Genomic DNA, 16121 nt, shown 5'->3' on the forward strand with positions numbered 1-16121 from the left:
CCTAGCGAGAGGTCTCTCAAATTTGAGGAGTCACTACTGACCAGCCTTTTGGTTCACTCTCTTAGCAAGAGGACTCTCAACCTCGAGGAGTTACCTTAACCCAGCATCCCAGGAAAAGGGGAGGGGGGGAAATACTCACGGTCCAGCCGGAGAGGATGGTCAGGTCACGTTCCCGTCCCTGCTCAAACTCTCCTGCCCGGTGACCCTTTTTTATACCTGGCTGGGATTCTGGGCAAATGTCATCCATGCTGATTCATGCATAGTTGCATATTCGTAGAGCCGCTTCTCATTGGCCCTTTTTTGCTTTATTATTCGTTTCCCGCCCCTTCCTGATATGCTAATTAGGAGGGGTGTGCGAGATAATATTAAAATAGGGTGTAATGAGCTGAAGGTTATCGTGGATCAGAGTTAAGTCCTGTGATCATGGTCTTTTGCTCCTTGCGAAACAGGGAGGTGGACTGCAATGTCTTCCCATTGCTTCCTCCTTCGCCTCGTTTGTCTCGCCACCATCTTCTTGTAGACAGCTTGACCCGACCATGCTCATTACTCAATCCTTAACTTCCCTAATTTTGTTGATTTGTGGGCTCATAATAATAATTTTGAGACGGTCTTTAGTACCCAAGTATCCTTTTTTATACGGCTGTGACTCTGGGCAAATACTGTTTTCGCTGACTTCTGCGAGTTTCATAACAACAGGGCTGTTTGTCTGTTCGGAAGGACCCTGCTAGCGAGGCAAGACCACAACACCTCCTCATCGCTTCCTCCCTCCCTGCAGGTCCATGCAGACTCCTTAGTTGGCAGACTTTTTCAGTCCAATCTCAAATGGAACAGATGGAGCACCCTTCATCAGTTTGAAGGTGACTACTGTAATTGCTCAGAAAATAAGAGCAAGGATTACCCAAAACTGTCCAACATTTTTTTTAGGCAATCTTGTGTTTATGGAAGTTGAGAGGAATTGACCAAAAGAGGCCTGGTAACATCTGTCTGTCCAGGATTAATTTTTATTTTCTTTTTAATTTTTTTTTCCTGAGGACATGTCTTTAACAACCACAGCAAGATGTAGACAGGATCAGGATGTAATGTCCTACTTTGTTGAAAATAGGAATTACGAATGGCTAATGCCATATAAATGACAACACTGCTTTAATAAGATATGATGTGGCCCTATCACATGCTGGTTTGACATAGACTAGAAGCTTGTGTTCCTGGAACTGCTTTCAGACTAGCTTTTAACTAAAACTTTCCCCAGTTGTCAGGCAATTGTGGATGAAGATGTAGAAGTCTGTTCTACAAACCTAAAAGTCTAAAATCTAAAATCAGCCCTCAGGAATCACAGACCATAGAGACCACGGAGAAAGTCTGGTGAAAGGAAGACTTTCCCTTTGAGGAGAATTGGGTTAGAGATCATTTAAGCAAACTTGACACCCACAAATCCATGGGCCCTGATGCGATGCACCCACGAGTGCTGAGGGAGCTGGCGGATGTCATTGCTAAGCCACTCTCCATCATCTTTGAAAGGTCATGGAGGACAGGAGAGGTGCCTGAGGACTGGAAGAAAGCCAATGTCACCCCAGTCTTCAAAAAGGGCAAGAAGGAGGACCCAGGGAACTACAGGCCAGTCAGCCTCACCTGCATCCCTGGAAAGGGGATGGAACAGCTCATCCTGGAGGCCATCTCTAAGCATGTGGAGGAAAAGAAGGTGATCAGGAGTAGTCAGCATGGCTTCAGCAAGGGGAAATCATGCTTAACCAATTTGATAGCCTTCTCTGATGGAATGACTGGCTGGTTAGATGAGGGGAGAGCAGTGGATGTTGCCTATCTGGACTTCAGCAAGGCTTTTGACACTGTCTCCCATAACATCCTCATAGACAAGCTCAGGAAGTGTGGGCTGGATGAGTGGACAGTGAGGTGGACTGAGAACTGGCTGAATGGCAGAGCTCAGAGAGTTGTGATCAGCGGCGCAGTCTAGTTGGAGGCCTGTAGCTAGTGGTGTCCCCCAGGGGTCCGTACTGGGTCCAGTCTTGTTCAGCTTAGTCATCAATGACCTGGATGAAGGGACAGAGAGCACCCTCAGCATGTTTGCTGACGATACAAAACTGGGAGGAGTGGCCGATACACCAGAAGGCTGTGCTGCCATTCAGAGGGACCTTGACAGGCTGGAGAGATGGGCGAAGAGGAACCTCCTGAAGTTCAACAAAGGCAAGTGCAGGGTCCTGCACCTGGGGAGGAATAACCCCATGCACCAGTACAGGCTGGTGGTTGACCTGCTGGAAAGCAGCCCTGCAGAGAAGGACCTGGGACAGGTCCTGGTAGACAACAAGTTGACCATGAGCCGGCAATGTGCCCTTGTGGTCAAGAAAGCCAAAGGTATTGTGGGCTGCATCAGGAAGAGCATTGCCAGCAGGTTGAGGGAGGTGGTCCTGCCCCTCTACTCAGCCCTGCTGAGGCCACATCTGGAGTACTGTGTCCAGTTCTGGGTACCCCCGTACAAAAGAGACATGGCACTACTGGAGGGAGTCCAGCAGAGGGCTACTAAGATGGGGGACTTACTAAGGGACTGGAGCATCTCTCCTATGAGGAAAGGCAGAGAGAGCTGGGCCTGTTTAGCCTGGAGAAGAGAATACTGAGAGGGGGTCTTATCAATGTGTACAAATATCTGAAGGGAGGGTATCAAGAGGATGGAGCCAGAGTCTTTTCAGTGGTGCCTGGTGACAGAACAAGAGGCAACGGGCACAAACTGAAACACAAGAAGTTCTGTCTGAACGTAAGGGAAACCTTATTTACTGTGAGGGTGACAGAGCACTGGAAGAGGCTGCCCGGGAAGGTTGTGGAGTCTCCTTCCTTGGAGATATTCAAAAGCTGTCTGGACACAATTGTGGGCAACATGCTCTAGGTGACCCTGCTTGAGCAGGGGGGGGTTGTACTAGGTGATCTCCAGAGGTCCCTTCCAACCTCAACCATTCTGTGATTCTGTGATCTTTCAGTGGAACAGTAAATGACTTAAATATGTCATAATGTTATAAAGCTTTTCCTTATCTTCGCTACTGTGGTCACTATGCTTGCTCAGATACGTGGCATTTCAGGAAAAAAAATTAAGAAAATGTTTTGTTTTGGGATGCAAAGAGCAAACTGAGTCTTTTCAAGTTTGGATAAGGGACAAATTCCTGAAAATACTGTCTCTTTCTACTAGAAAAATGCAGTTTCTTATCATCCATTCATAGGGAGCGTAGAAAACGTTTGTAGTATGAAAATTTTTGTTCTGTAGTTCGTTGCAACAAAATGTATCCCTGTTTCAATAGGGAGTTATAGATCGCAGGGAAAGTGTCTCAGTCAGTAAGGTCCAGGTGATCAGGCTTGAGAGCACTTTGAGGGAAGCCAGAATTGAAGTGGGCTATCTTTTCTCCTCCCTGTTTTTGTTTTTGTTTGTCCCCTGTCCCCTCCATGAGTATTTTATACTCATCCCCCCAAAAGGGGGTGATTTCATCTGCTGTTGACATAGTTCATCTTATTTTGGGGACCAGGACTTGTTCTGGTTTTCTTGGGCCTTTTTGTTGCTTATTCTGCAGGATTATTTGGTTTCGCTAGACATCACTCCTGCTTGTTCTACGTCTTTTGTACTTGCCTTGCAGATTTTACTGCTTTCGCATTTTTCTTTACCCTGTTTGAATAACCATACCACAAGCCTCTTTGCCCCTTTATGGTTTCATATTATTTATTTATTTATGCTTGGCTCTGTTAGAGAATAGTTGTTGCTTGTTATGTTATTACTAGTGTTACAGTGTTACAAATGCAGTTGCCAGTTACACTGTTTTGGTATTATTTAGGTTTGGGTTTAGGACAAGCAAGTATTAAGTCTTGCTTAGTCTGATTCTACTTTATGGGTATAGCAAGTCTCTCCTTTGTCTTCAAGTTTAAAAAGTAACCTGCCTGCTTCCTGGCAATGAGAAATATTTTTGCAACAGAGGCTTGGTAATGTAGAAGTCTAAACTTTGACTAGCTTTAGTAAGTATTATTTTGATTTGAGGAACAGATTGTGTTAAGTTTAATTACAACATCATTAAAAGTCTGTCTAATGACTGTGGCTTTATTCAGCATGTTACTGATTTACTTAATTCACCTCTTTAAGTCTCCCCAAATTCTCTTATCTAAAACAGAAGGTTCATTGACTAGATTTTTTTCACCTATGACAACATAATTATTATCAAAGTCTATTATAGCTCAGAAACTTTTCAAAAAATTTTCAAGACCAATTTGCTATAGCTGTGAAACTCTTGAAAGGGATGTGACATAGTCCTTCCAAAATTCAGGTATATCCTTTCTCTGTGAGAGAGACAGACAGACAGACAAATTTGTCATGGTTAACTGTGATATTTGGAGGGGAGAAGAAGTGGCTATTTTCTGTAAGACACTGGGATTCTTTTAAAGTATCTTCTGTCCTAAAAACGTGATAACATCTGTGTGTGACTTTTTTTCTGCTTCCATTTGTTTTAAGGATATTACTTACTGGGAGTGTTTGGTTACTTCAGTAGGAGTCTAGAACAGTTTGGGTGCCTCTGCAGCATTAGTGAGTTTGTTTATAGATATTCCCTGTGCTGATTTACAGATTTGAGGAACTTAAAGCCCGTTTTTAGTTGTATCCTGTGCTGAGTTCATGGTACGTGGAACAATAAGCAGTCACCACATGTAATAGGAGGATGGCAGTAAAGGTATCTTGGAAACCTTGACACCAACGTTGTGAAATGGACATTTCTTTGGTCTGCTTTGGTTTTAGAGATGTGGTTTCAAGCTTCAGAGTCATTGTGAGGCTTCCTTTCTCTGATGTTTCTTTTATGTTGTTTTCAAAAGCAAGCAGTACAATGCTTTTGTAAATTATTTTCTGTCTTAGACTACTAATACTGAATACAGATACAGAGGTTTGTAGATAATATTTTGTAGGTTTGTAGGTAATCTTGCATCCTTTTGTGTGCCTGGGAGCTTATCTAATACTTCCAGCTGTAGCAACTGATCTAATTAAACATAGTATTTTTTACCTACAAATTATTATCAGACCGTCACAGCTGTAGGAAAATACTATTGTAAATACTAAATGTCACTAAGGCAATATTGCCCATTGTAGGAGACTTGAATGAGTTGAAGCTGTTAAATTTGAGAAATGTATTTATTTTGCAGGTAGAGTTGTGTACTGCACCATGGATAACTGTCCCTGGGTTACCTTTAAACCAGCCGATTTATAGATGAGAATACTTGTGCTAGGAGTGAGCTTAGCAAGACCTGTAAATATTTGTCTGTTAGCTCATGCTGATCTCTGCACTGCCACAAATACTGGACTGTAGGTGTAGAGCTGCGGGGTTACAACTGTTGTGGGATGGTGGCCTGAGCTGCCGCACCACCATGGTAGGAGTGCAGACACATTCTCAGGCTAGCATTTGGGTAACTTTCTCCAGAAATCAAGAGGAAAAAATACTGAAGGAGTTTGCATGTAATCTAATGTTCCTCTAGTATACATATTTTGTTTTTTTAGTTATTAGGTGGTGGAGTGTCCCTTATTTTCCCCAAAGATTACAAAAAATGTCACGTTACCTGAAACTTCTCACCAGAAAGCTTTTTGGCCATTAGAATAAATAAATGGCACGTTGATTAGAATGGGAAGTAGTTCATGAGGAGTATGAATAGTTCATTCAGGATATGAACTCAGTGCTTCTGGTTTTTTTGGCTCTTCAGTTTCAATTTGTATTGCTAATACACAACCAGGTGCATCTCCTATATTTCTTAGAGTTCAGATTGGTTACATTTGCTGTGTTGTGATTTTCTACTGAAGGTCTTTCTACTTTTAGGTCCTTTCATATGATCAAACATATAATCCAGACATCAATTCTGCTTGCTCTGGCATTGGATTCTTAATGATTCTGTATGATCAAGATCTGAATTTTAAATTTCAAACAATTGACAGCTTCTTACAAAACAGTATGCCTGTCTTAGATGTTTCTCATCTCTATAATGACCTATGTGGACCTAATTTTTTTTTTTTTTCCTGAAAACTTATATTGACAGTGTAGCTCAGGTACTTAATGAAGAATTAAGTATCTAGGTAATATTGTAGCTGAAGCCAGAAAACACATTAATGAAGCTTTTATGTTCAGAAAGTGAAATGTAATGACAGTTCAGTATTTGCAAGCTTCATTGGATTGTGAGTTGCTGCCTTCTCTAAGTATATTTTTTTCAGATCAAGTCATTCAGTTACTTTATAACATGAGCAACTGCTCATTAGAGAATAAGTTGAGACTTTGACCTGTTTTTTTTTTTTTTTTAAGAAAGATTAAAAAACAAACTGTTACTGTTTTGACCTTCAGTTTCAGCTCATTCCTCATAAAAATAAAAATGACGTAATGGCTAGTCTGATAGGTGTAACTTGCCTCAGTCTTTTGTTTGAGAAAGTAATAGGATTCAAACTGATTTCCTTTTCTTTTCCTTTTTTTTTCCCCTTCCTCTTTGTTTTTATATGAGATATTTCATTTGTGAGTAACAGAACTTGATCTCCCTTTTCAGACTGCTCTGGCACACTTGGAGTCTCTGGCTGTTGATGTTGAACAGGCTCATCCACCAGCTAGTAAAGAAAGCATAGACTGTCTGCCACAGATTATTGTCACAGATGACCACAACGGTATGGAAAAAATAATTAATTTCTGCAAAGTTTAAAAGAACAAATTTAACTTTCTGTAATAGCATAGATAAGTATTTAAGTGTACTTATTGTGCAGCTGACAATGCTGTTCGAAGAGGTATGTTCAGAAGTCTTTGCATCTTGAATCAGTCTGTGAATATAACTTTAGGTCAGTTTGGAAGACTAATTTTTAATGGAGTAGATGTGATTTGTATTTTATCATTAGCGATACTGTTAGTATACATTGATTTGATTTCAGTTAATCTTAGATGTAAATAACAATAATAATAAAAATGCTTTTTCTTCTTCATAGCTGTAGGCCAAGACCAGTGTTGTGCTATCTGTTGCAGTGAATATGTAAAAGATGAAATCATAACAGAGCTGCCCTGTCATCATTTCTTTCACAAACCCTGTGTAACTCTTTGGTTACAGAAGGTAAGTACTACTATACTGTTTTTTTTTTTTAAGCATTTGTTTTTTTCTGATAAGAATGGTTTATAACTTTTTAAAAATATGGGATGAAATATTATTTAAAAAAATGCTTCTCATTTGTATAAGGAAAGCCCTGGTTTTAGATAGGAGAGTAGTTGTGTCATTCTCCTTGAACGAGATGGGGAAACATTTGGGGAAAAATCATGTTCCGCCTTCAGTAATAATGAGTTGTAATTTGATTGGTTAAGAAAAAAAGTTTTCTTTACTGTACTTGTATCTGAAGTAAAGACGATAACTTGATTTTTCTCTGAGAGAAACCAAGGATCTGTTTTGCCAGAAAGCCTGTCAGGCCTATTGATGGGGGGGAACAGGCAGGAGAACAGACACGCCTGCTCGAGTGCTGGTAGGGGAGTTAGAACGCTTACCTTTGAGAAATCTACATTGAGTTATGCGTCGTTTCTATCATCTGTAATTACTGTTTTCTTCAAAATGTGTTACAAAGGCTCGAACTGAAGCTAGAGTAAAAGACCTGGAATTGATCAACTGGTATTTTTAATTCCCTCCTTGCACTCTGCTTTACATATAGTATAAGTCTAGATTTGATAGTTGTTAAATAGTTGTTAGAAAACTACTAAGCCTACAGTTTCATGTGCCATTTCTTCCAGAGGTACAGGAGAAAGATTAATTCATTCAGATCAGGGGAGTAAGATTAGATTTCCTTTAGCATGGGTTGTTGGTGGAGGTTTTAACTTTTTTACCTTCATAGTGTTATTTCCATGTCTGTATTATACGTATTGTGTCTTGCATTTTTCTACTGTCATAGTAACTGCTCTTGCTGAAAACTAGGACGAAGTACTTCATATTACTTTTGGGCTGTATTTAGTTTATATTTAATCCTTAAAAAAAAATGCCCCCAACCTGTAAAATCTCTTTTTTGAAGAGAGCCTATCTCCTTCTAGAGAGCCTGATGTTTCTTTTATGTAACTGAGGATGGTGGTGGTGTAAAAGCAAAATGCAGTTTTCATTTGTGATGACGTTATGTTTCTTAGCTCTATTCTAGTGAACTCCTCCAGCGAAATCTGACCTTGAGGTAGTGCTGCTGTTAAGATTTGGTATACTCTGTAAATCAAAAACTTTCTTTTGTGTTTAGAATTGCATGCAAACTGTGCAAATGACCTGTTTTTTCTTTTTCTGCAGTCGGGAACATGCCCTGTTTGTCGTCACGTGCTTGCACCCATGCTTCCTGAAGCAGCTGTTGCCACTGCCTCCTTTCTGTCTGATCATGATTCCTCATCTTCTGTCCACAGTGCGACAGGAACTCCAAACTAGTGTCTGAAATGAAGTCTTGGCCACCAAAATAAAAATGTAAATTTCTCCTGTTTAATTACAATGTGAAAACAGTTATATATAAAATATTATCTGTAAAATATTATATATATAGTATATATTTTAGTTTAGAAAGAGGATGTAAGACTTTCTAAACGGTTTAGGTTTACAATAATAGCTGAAATTTTCAAACTAAAAGTTGGAAAAATGTGCACCCTTTTTTTGTAGTAGAATGTTGCTGTTAACCATAATATCTAAACCTTGTATGATGATAAATTTGTCCAAAAAGATGATTAATGTGGCACTTTATGTGTTCAAGTTCTTGCAACTGCAGTGCAGTTGGAGCATTATTAAAGTTATGCTTATAACCTGTTTTACATAATATAACAAAACTATTTGTTTTTGTCAAAGTTAGTGCCACTGAGTGACTTTGTAATTGATCTCTCATGTTTGCATCAAATGTGAAGATGTTCTGTGATCACAGCAGTAGCAGAATTTGGTTTCACTGGAAATAAATTGCATAATGGAACACTATTTCTTATGAGTTTATTCCATAATAAACTTTTTCCAGATGTCAGAGTGCTATTAAACTGCTGATGACGTGACAGTCCGGGCTTTTCATGATTGCTAGCACCATTTTTAAGCATATATCCTGTCCAAGAAGTTGGATCCATAAGAGTTGGATGCCTGGTTCCTTCAGTTTTTGTTGAAATTCCATTCCACTGATCAGCTCTTGTTAACATTCTTTTTCTTTTTTGTTTTTCTTTTTTTATATTGGGGTGGGGATGCTTTCCTAGTGCAGATATAGTTAAAGTATTTTTAGACTTTTGGAGTCTTAAGTCTGAAAACTGTAGTAAGAACTTTGTGCACTTAATTGAGAAATACATTGTCACAAGATTCCTCAAGGCCAGCAGAGGAGAATGGCAGTGGAATAAACTGGTTATTAGGATAATTATTGTAAACATTTCAGAAGTATAAAAATGAACATTTCTTGTATTTCCACTGGTTGTAATGGTCTGTGCTACATTTAATATTTTAAAGGAAAGACTAGTTTCTAAAATATGTTTCTGTAAGTAATTTCATGTCTCTTAAAGTTTTTGCACATACTGAAGTTAATCTTGCAGGACAGGAATTTAAGATTTGGATGTGTATATGCATACTAATGGCTGCTCAAAAGCTTTTCTGTGGTCTTTGGATAAATAAGCAATTCCTACAGTGTTGCTGTATGGGAACAATGTATGTGGGGTCAAATCCAAACCCTACTAAAACATTTTTTTCCAGTTTTTCCAGTAACTAAGAGTTGAATTAAGCTGTTGGAAAAGGAAAAGTGATTAATAAAATTTTCTTGTAGCAATTCTTGAGCTACTCAGAAATGATTATGACTGCCACCATAGTATCTCATTCCTTTACAGATATTAGTGTGTTCTTTTAACAGCAGTGGAAGATAAACAGCACTCATTTTGGAGGGGCATATTGAATTGTGTGACTTGTTTTGCAGTGTAACTTGTGGACTGGAGCAGAACAAAGAATTGATAGCAGTTGACATGAGTCTACTCCTGAGGGTTTTCAGTTGGGTAATTCCACACTTCGGAGTATAAGAAAGCCAAAACAGTAGGATACTAGTGAGAAGTGGCACATGTGGTTAGCAAAGCTCCTTATAGGCTTATTTACCTGTGGGAAAACACTGCATCACATTTCACTGCAATAGGCATCAGTAGGACTTTGGGAAATGTGACAAGCAACATATACTTCTGGGTATATATCTGCTCATTGGTGAAGTTCATGCTAAACCAAGAAACAGTATTTTTCCACATCTTTGTTACAAACCAGTGGTGTGGGGTCATAAAGTAGTTGATCTGTGGCTACCAAATGCTCCAGACAGTAAAATAGGAATGCCGTCTAAATTTAAAATTGATCCAAGGTCTGTGTGGAATCCTGGGATGTATGTAGATTTAAGAGAAGGCAGAAATTAAGGCATTCATATCCCTTGCAGGAAAAAACAGCAGAAGGTTGGTCTTCATTGCTTAGTAGTATTAAGCTTGCTATTAGGGCGGTTGTGTTCTTTAGTAGCTCCCATCTGCAGCAAATGCTATGACAGATATTTTAACCAGCCGTTACTCTACAGTTTCTCTCTGGAACAGTACAATATGATGGCCTTCATTAGTCTCTTAACAGTGTTTTATAAAGAGAATTACTTTAATCTCTGTGGCAAGATTTGGAAACACTCTTGCTATTTTTTTTAATTTTTGATTCCAAACTTAACCAGCAGTGTCAAGAGCTGAAGCAGCTGTTGTTGGGCTTTTTCCTTCCTTTGCTATGTGTTGCTGGCCTCAGCTCTTGTGTCTTTCTGTTTCTAAAAAGCTGGTAGATAGTTGTCTAAAAGAAGAGTGTTTGGGCTCATGTTTCTGTGGGGGTTTTTTTGTTTGTTTGTTTGTTTAACTTGAATGTGAAGGTCTTGTTGGCCAATCTTTCATGGCTCCTCAACAGAGGAAATATCAGATGAAAGATCTCTCTAACAAGGGGTTTGAAAAAGCATATGCTGGATCATACCCAGGGAGAGGCAAATGATAAACTGCTGTCCATGTTTGCTGTGATTATTTAAATTTTTTGGTAAATGATGTCATACCAGATTGCCATGCAGGTTCTGTGGTTCCTGCTTTGAATCTAAAATTGTTGATTAAAATGGGCCTGGTTCTTGAAAAGGCCCTGTAAGGTATTATTTTTTTCTACAACAAAATAAGTTAATTTTTTTCTTTGTTCAAAGAGAATATTCTAGACTTTCTTCAGTAAAAGAACTTTTAGCTGCAAGGAGAATTCCTTCTCTTCCATGTTAGGTAAAAACAAAACATTCAACAAGAAAAAAGAAGTAAAAGTGGGGAGGAAAAAAAAGATTTGTTTTTATTAGAGGTTCATGTTATCTCTGCATGCAGCAGTACATTGGAGGCTTCTAACTTAACAGTCTAATAAAAAAAATCATAAAAATGGATAGAAGAATGACCTACTTTGAATGATAGTTCAGTAATATAAAATTCATTGTGCAAAAAGTATTTTTGGTAAACTAACCGCGAGCTGTAAGCTGAATGCATTTTAACATTTCAATAAAACATTTTCATTCCAGAGCTAAAACGCAATTTCTTTTTTTGTAAGAAAAAATGTAGTGTTTTTTAATTTTTGTTTCCTCCTTACCCCTATGTTCAGCTCAGGTGCATTTAGAGATTCTGGCAAGTTTTGAAAGAGAGCCTGAAAGGGTAAGAGGGTAAATTATCTGTTTTAGCTATCTGACACACAGGCAGTGAATTTTCTTTGTTAGGTTAGCTGCTTTCAGTAGGGCTAACATGAAAGGAACCTCCCCTTAGGTCAGAAGGGTAGTTCAGTTAGTTCTCCGTCCCAAGTACATCTTGGGATTTATGTTAAGATTCAGAAAGCTACTTGTTAACACTCACAGCTCTAACAACTCCTTTGTTGATTATAATATAGAAAGCTCCAATTTTTTCCCCATGTTTCCTTATTTTGTGTTTGATTGAACACCTAGAAAAAAAATTATTTGCTTTTTTTTATTGATATGCAATACCTGTAAAATGCGACTTATCTCTACAAAAATAACTACTTACAAGCCATACAAGCTGTTTATACCAAGAATATTTTTAACAGGATGCTTAAACATTTGAAAACTTTATACTGTCTTTCAGAAGTGTCATGCAGTAACTTGATTTCTGCATTCACTGTCCCTTGTAGCAGATGTTTAAATGAATGCTCAGGAAGCAGATAAAAGGTCAGTCCATGCAACAAAGCAACTGGAAGTGGTTTTCTGGAAAGAGATCAGTACTAGCTGGATTCTAGTCTGGATTTTTAGTTTCTTGCATGAGATAAAGGGGAGATCCCAAGTCCAGTAGCCTTTTGAGGTACTGGTAAGCCGACATGGCTCAGTGTGGTGTTCCTTCTGTTTTGTCTTTAAATGTTGGATTCAGCTCTCTGTTGACTCTGCCAAGACAAGCAGCAGCCATTTGGGTCTGAAGTAGTTATTTCCTCAGCTTATTTCTTCATGTTCTTTTTCTGCTAGCTGACACCAATTTTCTTTTGTTCTTGCTTTGGACTGGAAGTGTCGAGATGAAACTCTTTTGCTCCAGGCAGTTTTTCATCTGCTTGAGTTCACCAGTCAGGGCTGTTTCAGAACTGTGGGCCACTGATTTCGCTTATCATTTGGCACTTAGTGCATTATTAGCTCCAATGCTTGTTTGAGAGCATCACAGCCTCAGTGTGTGGTGCTACTTTGACACTAACGCTTCTCTTGAATTTTCATACTCTCCACCTAAAGTAAATCTATCACTTGCTTTCTGTGTGTGTGATATTGCTTTGTCATTCCCCCTCAAAATACAATTCCAGCGCAGCCATGTTCAGACATAGCTTTCCAGACTTTCCAGAAGCAGAACAGTGGAACTCTAGGGTGCTGCAAACTAGGGGGGGAAAGGGAGTTTCTTTTATAGGTCTCCTCCTCCTACCCATTTCTGCACATCTCTTCAACCAGCTTCCAACTGTGCTCCAGTACCAGCAGATGCCCTTTCCTTCTTCAGGATAACATCATTCCACCAGATGCAGCTTCTTTCTCTTTTCCCCACAATAGCCCTCCTTGCCTTCTTGTGGCCTGTCAGCTGCTAGAAAGAAGCAAAAAAGTGACAAAGGCCTCGGGCTGCAGTTACAAACCTGAAAGCTGGTGGTGGGGGAATGGACGAGGACGCCATAGAAAAGTCCTGGAAGAAAATAGCAGTTCTCCTGCGTTGCTAGAGTTAAGAGTGTAGTGACTGCTTTCAGAGAAAGGAATTACCTTTTCATATATTCCAGCCACATTTTTCTGTAGGGAGAAATGAGGGAGGTTTCTAACTGAACTCTTTCCTTGACATGAGTAGAGCAAGCAAGCTGTCTCTTTTGCCTACGTTTGAGCTCACTGTAGGCAATAGTTAGGTGATCATGAAAACAATTCTGCTAAACAAAGTTTGTTCAAACCTTTCAGTGATATATAACAGTAATGGCTTGCTTGCTTAATGGCAAACTCAGATTTTGTGGAAACATGTTCATCACTATTTTAATAGGGAATTCAAAAGTGACAATTCATACGAATCATTGGAAACAGTTGTAGAACTTATGGATGGAATTACAGTTTGTAGGTTTTTAGTTGTTAAAGATGGAGAAGATTTATTTAAGCTCTCACCCTCCAACAAGATGCAATTATAGTCACTTAAGGGAGTATGATATTATTTTTGGTAGGTTTATTCTTGCTCAGAAAGCCAAGAAGAAGATCACCCACCCTGGAAAGAGTCTCCCTCTTTGGTTGCATGACTATTCTTTTACCTTGAAAGTACTACTTTTGCGCTTCCTTTCTTTTAGAAGCAAATTTAATGATGTTTTATTGAAAATGGAGAATGTCCAAAGAGAGCCTACTTTAAACTGAGGCATGATTGTTTGTGGGTGGCTTTCTCTTAGGGAATTTTAGATCAGCTGGCAGATATTAGTGTTCAAAAATAAAACTCATTGTCCAGTGTTATACAGGAGGTCAAACTGGGTGATGATCATCTCCCTGCAGCCTTACCATGTATGACTCTAATCCCAAAGATTAAATCAGTGGTCAGGAATCCTGAAGTGCCACTGTCTGTTGCTGGAAATTGTGCTACCTTGCCATTTAAATCCTGTCCAAACTAATCAAAATTAAATTTGGTACTTCTCAGAACCAAGGGAGGATAAGGCTTCAATATGAGCTCATGTCAGATTCCTCATGTACGCTGTATTTCGAATAGATAAATTCACCTGAAATTTCCATACAAAAATCAACTCATTCACCCATATTCTTTCTGAAGTTGCATATGAATTATGCTTAAAAAAAAAAAGTTTGTTGGCTTTGAAAGTAAAATCTGTCAGATGATTTTAGGGAGAGGGAGAGGAGGATATTTTGCTGAGAGAATACTATATTCTTTATGGATGTAATTTCCATATACTCTCCCAAAGTGTATTTCCAGATGTATTATCTTTTGCTTTGAACTTGTGAAGACATCAATCCCGAAAAGGATCATTGTGTTTTAGTGAATTAATTTAAGACTGTTGCCATAAATGATGCATTTTAAAGCAGCAGCATCAGGGTTACATTTATATTTTCAAAAAGCAAATGTATGCAACTCTAGCAATACATTTCACACTCTCCTTTTAACAGGGCAGTCTCTCAGTGGTGACAGAGTAACTCTGTGAGCACACATCTGAATTGATACTGTGATTTGAGTGTTGTTGCTATAGATATTCTATCCTGGATAATGTCCAACATAGAAGAAAAAACAGTTCAGTAATTGGAGTTTTTGAAAAACTGTTTTATCTGCTTGTTTTTGGAATCCACACTCCTTGCCGTGTTTTGTGTTAATGTATGCTTTAGGGCATTCACAGTCGTAATGAGAAAGGAGAATACGTTGGTCATGTGCAGTCCTTGAGTACTGTCAATATGGTGCACGCAGACAGCTAAGGTGCATGATTATTTTGGCAGGAGAAGAGTATCACTATGTGGAGAATACACTTTTATTCTTCATAGGCTAATAAACAAAATCTATATTTATGGATTTTGTTTGTCTTAAATTCCACATAGTTGTGATTTATTTTGTCTCTAGCTGTGAGGCATATATTATAACTAATGATAGACAAAACAACTAATGATAGTTATTAATAAATAAGTATGAGGGTTTAATGGCGTCTTAGGGCTGAAATGCAAGGGATAAAATGTAAAGACTTTCATTTATATCAAAGTCACTTTGCCCTCCAGAGGCATAGGGGAAGGCTTTCAAGTGGATGTAAAGAATTAATAGATAACATAAAGGAGTGATAATGTAAAAAGATTCCAGTCCAATGTTTCTTTAACAACCTTTATACCAAAGTAAAAACAAGCTCTTTTTTCAGTTGTGAAACAAAATTGCCTTCAGCTTGCTAGATGGGAGGCTTCAAAAAGGCCTCAAGGAAGTCAGTTATACTTAATATGGTGGGAAGGATTACACTTTCAAAGTTTTAAGGTTGGGTATTTTTGTGTCTTCTTTTTTTAATTGAAAACAATGACAACACTGATTAATAATAGGCAGCAGCTGGTAGTTGATAGCTCTGAGATAGGAAAACTGCTGAATTAAAAAAAAATTTTTTAAACAAAATACTATATTGTAATTGGAGTAACTGTGACCTGCTAATGTGGAAGATGATCTCTGTCAATGGTTAGAGAAGCTTCACTGTATATGAGTGGAATTCCTTCCTCTTACTGAAATAGAAATACACAAAATGCTTTTCTAATGTTGCTTTAATGTTACAGTAGGAAGATACTAGCTGCAGAAACATTGACACAGATTCGAAAATATTGTTTGCATATGCCAGTCAATTTGCTAGTAGGTGAATGTTATTTTAAGGTGCTATTTTTTGACTTGCTAGTTAAGGAAGATGTTCTTGTTAGCAGTAAATAGGCTCCTCTTAAGCTGTTGTAGTGAAATGCATTGTAGCCTGTATAGAACCAGTTCTTTAGATATGTCTGCCCTTATCTTCTTTACAGTTTTGCAGGCCTGAATCACAAGGTACGTAAGAAAGGAGAAATTTTTGCTTTAAAGATTAGGCTTAACAAAGTGTTTTCATCCTAATTAATTATATTAGTTATTTTGACCCAGTAGACTCTGGATTCTAAATGCTGAATTTTAAAT

At 38.5% G+C, this 16121-nt stretch overlaps 1 protein-coding gene across 5 annotated transcripts in view; it reads left to right on the forward strand.

Annotated features, from left to right (window-relative positions):
- PJA2 (praja ring finger ubiquitin ligase 2) overlaps positions 1-8995 on the forward strand; it is a 44385-nt gene extending 35390 nt beyond the window's left edge. For all 5 annotated transcript variants that reach the window (XM_067315466.1, XM_067315465.1, XM_067315464.1 and 2 more), the window contains 3 exons: positions 6547-6661; positions 6974-7095; positions 8290-8995. In XM_067315466.1, the coding sequence (XP_067171567.1) occupies positions 6547-6661; positions 6974-7095; positions 8290-8421 (369 nt within the window). In that variant the 3' untranslated portion in view covers positions 8422-8995. The remainder of the gene's footprint in view (positions 1-6546; positions 6662-6973; positions 7096-8289) is intronic.
- The last annotated feature ends 7126 nt before the right edge of the window (positions 8996-16121 follow it).

Source organism: Apteryx mantelli, chromosome Z (genome assembly GCF_036417845.1).
Source record: "Apteryx mantelli isolate bAptMan1 chromosome Z, bAptMan1.hap1, whole genome shotgun sequence".
Classification (NCBI taxonomy): Eukaryota; Metazoa; Chordata; class Aves; order Apterygiformes; family Apterygidae; genus Apteryx; species Apteryx mantelli.